At 37.7% G+C, this 11,079-nt stretch overlaps 1 protein-coding gene across 1 annotated transcript in view; it reads left to right on the top strand.

The window, feature by feature from the left end:
• The window catches only part of LOC107717191 (serine/threonine-protein kinase 32C-like), a 44,846-nt gene that overhangs the window by 24,716 nt on the left and 9,051 nt on the right, over window positions 1–11,079 (top strand). The window contains exons 3-6 of the mRNA XM_016523873.1: window positions 3,227–3,400; window positions 6,472–6,509; window positions 6,878–6,967; window positions 9,311–9,414. Coding sequence (XP_016379359.1) covers window positions 3,227–3,400; window positions 6,472–6,509; window positions 6,878–6,967; window positions 9,311–9,414 — 406 coding nt within the window. The remainder of the gene's footprint in view (window positions 1–3,226; window positions 3,401–6,471; window positions 6,510–6,877; window positions 6,968–9,310; window positions 9,415–11,079) is intronic.

Here is an 11,079-nt window from a genome sequence, read left to right as displayed (position 1 = left end):
GAGGAATATAAGGAATATAGAAAAGTTTATGAAAGTGTCACTCCACAATGCAATAGCAAAATATATAAATATTTTTATGTTCTTGTGAATTTATTTTGATGTTAATTACATTGTGCGAGCTGTCTCTTTAATACCGCGTGGTTTATATACATGTTGCTGCTGATTGGGCTGACATGTTTGACACACCCACCAAACAAGAGAAAACTATCTCAAACCCCGTTGCACACCGTTTCCAGGAAACATGTCGTTCAAACCGGAAACCGTAGCAAAACGTTACGCGCCGGTTGAAGCTTGAACGTGCCCCAGAACTCCACCAACCGTTGGAGAAGGGTCCGTTTCACCGTTTGTATCACTCCGCTTGCCGTATTTCTCACAGCGAGTGTCATGGTGGAGGCCCAAATCCACTAAAATTTAAAAATAACACTGTTTTTGTGTCACGGAATGTAGTTTTAAGAATTTTTTAGGCGAGAATGTACTTGTTTAGACTTCAAATATGCGGTTTGTTAATAAAGATAACGTCTATTTGAACATTAGCTTCAGTGTTTTGGGAGACGTGAGCTCCAGGGCGTCAGCGGCCATTCAGCGCTCATGAACCCGCCGAGAGCAGCCTCACCGCGGCCAGATCTTCTGGAAATCACCGCTGGCTCTGATGTCTCTATAGTGGTTAAACATGAGATATAATTCGTTTTGCGTAATTCTAATGGGCAGTCTTTGGTTTCATTAATCTATAATTTGTTTCAGAGCAAATAGTTTTGGCTGAGGGCAAAATCTCATCACGTTATATTTTATATGACTTTAATGCTGTATTTCAGAGCGCTGTCTTTGTACTTTTGACTGAATTGCCTTAGCAACTTTTATGATGGCTGTTGTTGTTGTTTATTAAATATTATTATTCAACAAATAACATTTTATATAAATAGTAGTATATAGTGTTTTGTGTTCGTGATGGTGATGGTGAGTCCCGCAGTAAAGACTTTTATGTTGAAAGAGACTGAAACGCTGTTGTAAACAAGGAAGTTCTTTTTACTTTCAACAACAGCTTGTAAGACGCAGTTAACAAATGCAGTGTCATCAGAAATCAGAATAGTATGACAAAGATATGGCTTTCCTTAGCGGAGATTCAAACTCATGTTTTATATGAGATTGATCTGAAGAATGAATGCTGTATCAGATGCAGGTAATCTCACTCTCAGTCCATCTCTCTCATCATACAGTGAGCTTTAATACAGTAATACAATAAACTTTCAATGAAGCAACTCAACGTTCCTTCGTTACTAAAGTTCTAAAGTGACGTTCTGGAATTAGTAACGGATCTTGAGCTCAGCTGTTAAACTGGCAAACTGAGATTTGAATCTGTGGCGGAAGGAAGTAGTTCTGCACAAAAGAGGGTTTTTAAAGACACTCCGTTGTTGTTTCTTATGTATTTACACACTCGTGCCGTCGAACTGTTGTATAAACACAATATCACACTCGTAGCCGTGCGATAAGGCTGTGTATCAGCACAAATATGATTACCTATGGCCGAACCACAGCCGTGCCGATATACAGCCATATTTCACGTCTACTCGTGGTATATTGCTTATATATATATATATATATATATACATTTTAGTTTTGAATAAAATATTTGTTTTTAATTAATATTTTAAATTTAGTACAAGTTTTAGTAATTTTGTTGTGTTTTTGTCATTTCTATTAGTGTTTTTTAATGTGTTTATATAGTTTTTATTAATTTATTTTTATTTTTAGTTATTTTAGTACATAAAGTTAAATTAAATAAAAACAATAAATGTTGCTTTATTGGCAACTACCTGAAATAAAGTAGGTTTATTTTACATTTTATTTTGAAAAAAATATTTATTTTTTAATTATTAATATTTTAAACTTTTTTTTTTTTTTTTTGGCATTTTTAATATTATTTTTTTTAATTGTCTAAATATTTATTATTTTGTATTTCAATTTTAGTTATTTTAGTACATCAAACTAAATGAAAATGAGAATGTTTTTTATTTTTTTTTTTATTTTATTAGAGTTAAAGGGATAGTTCACCCAAAAAAAGAAAATTTGATGTTTATTTCGGCATCCGGTGCGTGAGGTGTGTACGCGCTCTGGCGTAAGCAGATAAACATCAAATTTTCATTTTTGGGTGAACTATCCCTTTAACGTTTATTTTATTTCTAGTAACATTTTTAAAAAAATTTTTGAAACATATTTTTTTCATTAGCAGCGTTAGTGCGTGAACTTCAGAGCATGATGGACGTCCTGCACTGACAATAACATCTGCATACAGATGATTGACAGCTGATATAGACTGTGACGACACTTTAAAGGGGTCATATGATGCGATTTCATTTTTTCCTTTCTCTTTAGAGTGTTACAAGCTCTTGGTGCATAAAGAAGATCTGTAAAGTTGCAAAGACTAAAGTCTCAAATCCAAAGAGATATTCTTTATACAGTATGTGGAAAATAATGTGTTTTTTTAACTTTAAACCGCATAAACACATTTCATTACACCAAATACACAAAATAATGTTCTTTTTAGCAGCATCATATGACCCCTTTAATTAAAATGTCCAAATCAAATCATCTCTATGACTTTAATTGTGATGAAGCCACCATCACACACACACACACACACACACACACATCTATAGATCTCATAGACAACTCCAGTTCATCAGGAGAGGGATTTGCAAGTTAAAGGTGACATATTATGCCCCTTTTTACAATATGTAATATAAGTCTCTGGTGTCCCCACAGTGTGTCTGTGAAGTTTCAGCTCAAAATACTCCACAGATCATTTATTATATAATTTTGAAAATGCCTATTTTGAGTGGAAGCAGAAACACGCTGTTTTTCGTGTCACCATGGCATTAGAGCTGCTACACCGTTGTCGCTTGCGAAAACACAATAACGGCGCCGTGGGTGGAAACTTACAGATTAAGAGGCGGTAATATTATAATGAGATCCCTTTGCCACGTCACCAAGGGAGCGAAATCTAACTCGCTCTTTTTTTCTCAGATGCTTGCAGAAAAAGGCTTCCCAAAACAAAGTTACTGGGTTCATCTCTTTCACGTTTCCTTGCTTGGTAGATGCACTAGGGACCCGATTATAGCACTTAAAACCTGGAAAAGTCAGATTTCCATGATATGTCACCTTTAAATGTGAGCTGTGTGATGTCACTTCCTGTTTGTTGTGATCTCTGACCTGTGACCCTGTGCTCCAGGTACTCGTTCCAGGACGAGGAGGACATGTTCATGGTGGTGGATCTGCTGTTAGGAGGAGATCTGCGCTATCATCTGCAGCAGAACGTGCAGTTCACCGAGGACGCCGTCAAACTCTACCTGTGCGAGATGACGCTGGCGCTCGACTACCTGCAGAGCCAGCACATCATACACAGGTGTGTGTCAGCATTAACAACATCAGCAACACTCTAGCCAGTGTGTTTCACTCGGTTTAACTCTATAATAACACACACTCGACTCACAGAGCAAGACGTTTGAGCAGCGAGTGCGTTTGCTTTCCTTCACTATAGACTTTAGCCAGTATACATGCATATTTAATTTAGACATGAATGAACATGAGCTTTTACTTTTACATTCATGCATTTGGCAGATGCTTTTATCCAGAGCAACTTTGCTAAATGCATTCAAGCGATACAACTTTTCAGTTCACGCATTCCATGGGAATCAAACCGTTTGAGCTACATTTTCGTTCATGTCTAATTAAATATGCTGGTTGTTTTATAATTATTTGATAATGTAGTTTTTATTTTACATTTAATTGAGTTTTATTTAGCTATATTAGCTTTTTTATTGATTGTTTAGTCTGAATTTTAATTTGTTAATTTTTAAAACATTTTGTTGTGCTTTTGTCATTTTTAAAACTTTTTTTATACGTTACTATTATATTTAATTTATTTTTGTTTTTGTTTTAATTATTTGATTATTAATATTTTAAAATCTGTTATATTTTATTATGTTGTGTTTTTGTCATTTTCATTATAATTATTGTATAATGTCTATATAGTTTTTATTCATTTTTATTTCAGTTTTAGTTCTAGTTATGTTAGTTCATCAAGTTAAACTAAATAAAAATGAGAAATAGCTGAACTAATTATATATATATATACATATACACATTTTGTTTCATTTCAGTCAACATTTATTTTATTTCAAGTAAAGTATGATTTTAGTTATTTTGTCTTTTTTAAAATTTTATACATTACTATTTATATATTATATTATATTTTTATTTTAGTATTATTATTAGTGTAGACTTCCTGTGTAGACTTCCTCAATGGTGAAATGATTATTAGTCAGTAGTCTTTATAATTAACTTTATACTAAAACAATAGAAGTCTATGATGTGTGCTTATTTAGAAAGCTGTGTGTGTGTGTGTGTGTGTGAATGAGTGTATGTGTGTGTGTGTGTGTGTGTGTGTGTGTGTGAATGAGTGTATGTGTGTGTGTGTGTGTGAATGAGTGTATGTGTGTGTGTGTGTGTACTCTCTGCTCGCAGGGATTTGTTGTGTAATTGCGTGTTTAGTTCTGCGGGGCTCCTCAGGGAGACGAGAATCCTGTGCCAAATAAAATGTGTGGTTGTCTTGTTTTGGGCCCCGTCACAAATGCACTAGAACAGAACTGACAGTGAACGCAGTGGACTGAATCTCTCTCTGGCTTTGATAGCAGTGTGTGTGTTTGAGAGTGTGTATTAGGCAGTCACATTGTTTTCTCTGCGGTGGGTTTAGCTGTATGTTTCTGAAGGAGTGTTTCCTGTCTATAGTATTATTTAGTTGCGCTAAGTTGGGCAGAAGTGTTTCCTAGCAACAGTGTGTCGTGTCACGCTGCCACCGAGGTAAAATTAGTCAGAGTGGAGGATTCCTGAAATCAGGAGGGTGAGCGGAGCATCTGGAAACATCTGATAGTTCAGAGCTCATGCTGCAGGGATACTGGTGTTTGTGCTCAAGATATCAGTGATTCCTCAAATCCGGAGTCTTTAGGGGTGCTGTTGGTTTGTTTAAGATGTAGGGATGAACCCTTTTGGCGAACCACCTAGCAGCCATCCATAACACCATACAAACACCCTAGCAATGACACAGAATAACCTAGCAATCCCACAGCAACACACTAAAAACAGAAACAGCCTAGCAACCAACAGAATTCCCTAGAAACACCCTAGCAACACTCTAAAAGCATTTCAAGCACATGAACAACTGCACAACAAGTCCAAATTAATAGCAATGGCTCAAAACCACTTGGAACACCTTAGAAACCAACCTGCTAAAAAAAACACTCAGAACACCATAGCAACAGTCTAGCAATGAACAGAACAGCCTAGAAACACCATAGCAACACTCTAAAACATTTCAGGCACATGAGCAACTGCACAGCAACACCCTAGCAATTACCTAGAACACTATAGCAACGGCCTAGCAACGGCCTAGAAACACCCTAGCAACACTCTAAAATCATTTCAAACACATGAGCAACTGCACAGCAACACCCTAGCAATTACCTAGAACACTATAGCAACGGCCTAGCAACGGCCTAGAAACACCCTAGCAACACTCTAAAAGCATTTCAAGCACATGAACACAACAAGTCCAAATTAATAGCAATGTGCTCAAAACCACTTGCAACACCTTAGAAACCATCCTGCTAATCAATACACTCAGAAGACCATAGCTACAGCCTAGCAACCAACAGAACAGCCTAGAAACACCCTAGTAACATTTCAAACACAGTACTTACTTATGCAGTCGCACAACAACTTACAATTTCATAGCACTGCATTCAAAACCACACCTTGGTTACCTGCTTAAAAACACTCAGACCACCTTAGCAACAGCATAGCAACACCCTGACAAACTGGCATTGATGCACAGCACTCACGATTGATTCAGAGAGATTCAAATCAGCCATAGAGTCTGAAAGTGTCTCTGTATGATGGAGTTTCCTCTTTAAGGATGCTGTAGATTGTCTTGAAGAATGTGATGTGTTGTAATCACGTTACTGCTCTGTTTGTGTGTGTGTGTGTGTGTGTGTGTGTGTGTGTGTGTGTTTGTGTGTGTGTGTGTGTCACAGCTCTGTGTGAATTAATCCCATCATGCTCTCAGCATCATCATGACAGCAGGGGAGCGGCTCGCTGTTAATTAGCTGCGAGGGAATCAGAATGCGGCATTAGCTGGACGGGGCTTTGTTCTTAAATAGTGTGTGTGTGTGTGTGTGTGTGTGTGTGTGTGTGTGCGCGCTTGTTGTAATTAGTGAGTGTGTTGAAAGTGTGACGGCCCCCTGAGAACTGAACATTCACACAAAAGAAGGCCACCGAAGCTTTCAAAACATGATGATCTCACACACGGCTGCGAGATGCAGTCAGCGCCGCCTGCAGTCAGAGAGGACGTGACGTGTAAATAAAGTCCAGCTGTTGATGTCATGTGAACTGACGTGATGTCATGATCTCTCCACACAGGGACATCAAACCGGACAACATCCTCCTGGACGAGCAAGGTGAGCGTGTGAGTGTGTGTGTGTCTGTGTGTGTCTGTGTGTGACAGTGTGTGACTGTGTGTGTGTGTGTGTGTGTGTGTGTGTGTGTGTGTCTTGTGTGTGTGTGTGTGTGTGTGTGTGTGTGTGTGTGTGTGAAGCTCTCAGAAATGGTTCAAGGAGACGTGTGTGTGACACGAGACCCGAGGACACGCAGTTCCACTAAACATCCCTGTGATCTTGTCGTGTTCTCTTCGGTCTATTCATGATTTTCCCTTTTTAGAAAGAGGGAATTATTGGCCTGGATTGCTCTAGTAGTTCTCACATGCGTGCGTTTGAGCTTTAGCTCCGCTTCTTGTCTGGTTGTCACTCGTCTCTCTGTTGTTCTTCAGGTCACGCGCATTTAACAGACTTTAACATCGCTACCATAATCAAGGACGGCGAACGAGCCACGGCGTTAGCGGGTACAAAGCCTTACATGGGTAAGAAACACCACATCATCTACATCACAGATCCAGAACTCATTATGATAAACTCTGCACACATTTTCCACTGTTTACTTGTTATATTTTTTGGACAGCTGTTCACTGACTGACACTACTGTGCAGTTTTTTTACAGACTAATGTTTTATTGTTTCATCAACTATTTCAGTTGTCAGACTCAGTGGTTCTCAACTAGAGGGCCTCAATATGACTTAAAATTATTTAAAATAAGACAAAAACAGCATTAAACCGGGTTTCCGCCGGTCCTTCCGTGATTGATGAATGATTCTTACTTACCACAGTTGTTTGATGAACTTGTTAAAAAAAAACAAAAAACAAAAAACGGAGCGATAGAAAAAAAAACAAAAAACAAAACAAAAAAACAATAGGCACGAATGGAAACGCTAATGACAAGCTAACGAATGCTAACGCGCTGAAGATGCTCTGCACTCGTGGTTTTAGAATAAAAGCGAACGATCAAATTAATCAGATTAGGCTGATAGATAATATCAGAAATATGGTGGGAATTAAGTTTATATTTATCACTTTAAACAACAGAGAGTAATAGAGATTTTACAGAAAAACAAAGCTACACGAAGCTACAATCACAAATCAGCAGCACTGCAAACAGGAAGCAGGAATAACACTGTCCAACAGCGACACCCGCAGTCAACACATTTCCTAAGACACAAGTCTTAAAGTCTTAAATTTAGTTGTATCAAATTTAAGGCCAAAAAAAGTCTTAAATGCCTTAAATGATATGAGAAAAATCTGATTTCAAGAGGTCAATTTGGAGAATGATTGAACAGAGAATGAATTTGCATTTTCAATTAGCCCGTCTGCAGTTTTTGTTTAGACCAATGCAGAAATAATCGACCCATATTTTTACACAGCAAACACGCAGTTGTAAATGTGAACCGGTGGATCGATAACAAGCTAATATTCCTTCTAAAACAATTCAGACAGTAAGATAGTAAGATATTTATGTTTTCATTTAATATAATAACTGATATTTTGACTCATTCTTTTACTTAAAAAAACAGTTTAAAGGCTGAAATGTGACCTATCATTTTATAAAACATTTTTTTTGTGAAAACCTGTTTTTGAACTCTAAATCATGTTTTTACAGTCATTTTAAGCTTTAATATGTTACCACAGACATTGCAAGTCTTAAAAAATGTCTTAAAAAGCCTTCTGCAGATCTGCAGATACTCTGTTAAAGAAAGCTAAAAGTCTAGAAATTTCTTATTTTGATTCACCCCTTCAACAACTGTTTTATTTTTCTTTGCAGAACCAGGATTTGTTTTTTAACTGTTAACATTGGCGTTTTGTCAACAAGTCTAATTTTAATGTTTGCTAATATTTTTATTCAAAACCAATATTACTCGATTAAAAAAAAATCATGGCTAAACATTACATTTGCATTAATCAATAAAAATAAAAAAAAACACCCAGCCCTAGTAGCTAATGTGTTCTGCTTGTTTTTTTTAACATTCTGTTTTGCAGTTGCTGGGGTGTTCTAGGTGGTTGCTAGGTTGTTGTTAGTGGTTGCTAGGGTGTTCTAGGTGGTTGCTAGGTTGTTGTTAGTGGTTGCTAGGGTGTTCTAGGTGGTTGCTAGGTTGTTGTTAGTGGTTGCTAGGGTGTTCTAGGTGGTTGCTAGGTTGTGGTTAGTGGTTGCTAGGGTGTTCTAGGTGGTTGCTAGGTTGTTGTTGTTGTTAGTGGTTGCTAGGTTGTTGTTGTTAGTGGTTGCTAGGGTGTTCTTGGTGGTTGCTAGGTTGTTGTTAGTAGTTGCTAGGGTGTTCTAGGTGGTGCCGTGACATTTATATGTGGTTGCCAATGTGATCTTGGCAAACCTGGATGTAAGAGGAAGCCTCATTTTATAAGTGTGACTTCTAGACCTGGAAAAGTCACAGACATTAATCAAATCCTAAAATCTTATGATGAATATACATTTTACTAGTTATATAAAAAATCTAAAATATTTTAACACTTAGAAATTGTGAGTACAAAATATATTTTCATAACAAGTTTCCTAATCCATAATTAAGAACAACTGGGAAAGTCATGCTAGTTTATAGGTTAAAAAGAGCAGGAACCCTGGAGAACATTCAGCTCCTAAAACTTCTGGAAACCAGAAATGCACAGAAATTAAGAGTGTTCTGTATAGTTGAAGGCCTTGGAGTCAATAAGTCTGAGAACCACTGATCTAACTATGACTTGTCTTGTGTGGTAATTCTTGGTCAGAATATCTGGACCAGACTTTATCTTGTTGGCCAGAGTCTGACTGCATAGATCACATCCCATAATAATCATGGTCTGAATGCATGTGTTTCTCCCAACAGCTCCAGAGATCTTCCAGTCGTTCATGAGCGGGGGAACCGGTTATGCGTTTGAAGTGGACTGGTGGTCGCTGGGTGTGACGATCTTTGAGGTTCTGCGAAGTTGGGTACGATTTTGGTTGTTTGTTTATTTTTGGCAGAAGACAGCGTAATGAATGTCCAGAACTGCGATTCCCAAAAGCACGATCGTAGAGAGCAACGGTGGCAATAGTTTCTACGATCTACTGATGCTTACGATGGTTTTGGGAAACGCAGATTGACGAGCCACCAGTAAACCTTGTGTTTTGTACTGAAGTCTCCAGCAGGGGATGCTGATGTGCTGGGACTTAACTAGCTTAACTTCCTTGGTCAACCATCTTCACCAGCTAAGCTTTGCTGGTTTGCAACCCTAACCCTATAAACCAACTTCGACCGCTGTGCAGATTCATACAGATCTAAACGAGTCTCAGCAGGAGCCCAGCTAACAGGGAACGTTCTCATAACTTTCACTTACGTTTTTTAAAGTTATTTAAGTGTTCGGACAAAGCGCTCTTAAAGAAATGTTAATGGAACGTTCTTATAACTTTATGAATATTTGATATGCATTCTCATAATTCTTTTTTATTAACACTTGAATGTTGGTAAGTGGTTTTGAACAAAAAGCTGAAAAAATGTCATTTTTGTCAAAGACTATGTCCGAATCGGATTCAGAACGATGATCAAAACACAGATGGAGTAGATCGCTTCCATCCACACCCACAAAGCTTCACAGTCCTAAACCACTTCTTGGGTCGGCATTTCATTCGCTAACGTTAGGCTGTTGATGTTATGAGGATTGCGTTATTTTACATATGCATCTGCTTACATACCGCTTGTTTCTGCTGCTGCTTCATCTGTGTGATTCAGAACACTTTCAGATCTGTAATAGCGCCCCCTACTGTATAACAGTGAAAACACGGAGAGACAGACAATTCTGTCAATGGCAGGGAAAGAGTTAAATAGTGTTCTAATGACAAGAAAACGGTAATGTTCTTAGAATAGAATAGTAAATAACGCTATATTTTGGGTGAAGATAAAGTTAGTAAAACGCTGTAAGAAACATTTTGGTAACCTTTAAATTCGGGCTGGGCGATGATTCGATAACGATAAAACGGTAATGTTCTTAGAATAGAATAGTAAATAACGCTATATTTTGAGTGAAGATAAAGTTATTAAAACGCTGTACGAAACATTTTGGTAACCTTTAAAGAGTTCGATAAATCTTCGATATAATGTTCATGTGCCAAAAGCGGCACGAAACTGCGCGACTCATTGGAATCGCGCAACTCTCAAACCGTTTATCCGCTCGGATCAAAGTTTAAACCGAGCTCGCTAGAGCAGATGCGTTTATTCGGTCACGCGAGCACTAAACAGCGCTGTGAGATCCAGTGTGAAGCGCTTGGATTCAGCGATGAACACAAGTGATTTAAACTAGTTTAAAGCCAAACAGGAGAAACACTGTGTGCAACGAGACAGTCAGAAGGCTTTTCAATCTACACATCGCCATCATTTACCATGGATTTACTGTAGTAACACTCACTGCACCATGGTATTGTGGCAGAAATTTGGGATATTCACACTGAATTTTATTAAAAGAGTAATGTTAGGCCTATAAAATCGTAGTATGTATTTGTGATTAAGCTATAGCACGTGTGCATTTATACTGAATGTTTTTAGACTTCTGTTTTTCATATAGGCTACCTAAAAACAATATAGTTATATTTTTACCATGGTATTGAGGTGCTATATGTGTG

This window comes from Sinocyclocheilus rhinocerous, unplaced genomic scaffold, assembly GCF_001515625.1.
Source record: "Sinocyclocheilus rhinocerous isolate Xijiao unplaced genomic scaffold, SAMN03320098_v1.1 scaffold363, whole genome shotgun sequence".
Classification (NCBI taxonomy): domain Eukaryota; kingdom Metazoa; phylum Chordata; class Actinopteri; order Cypriniformes; family Cyprinidae; genus Sinocyclocheilus; species Sinocyclocheilus rhinocerous.
Note: the sequence above shows the minus strand (reverse complement) of the source record. Positions and strands in the feature narration are given on the sequence as shown.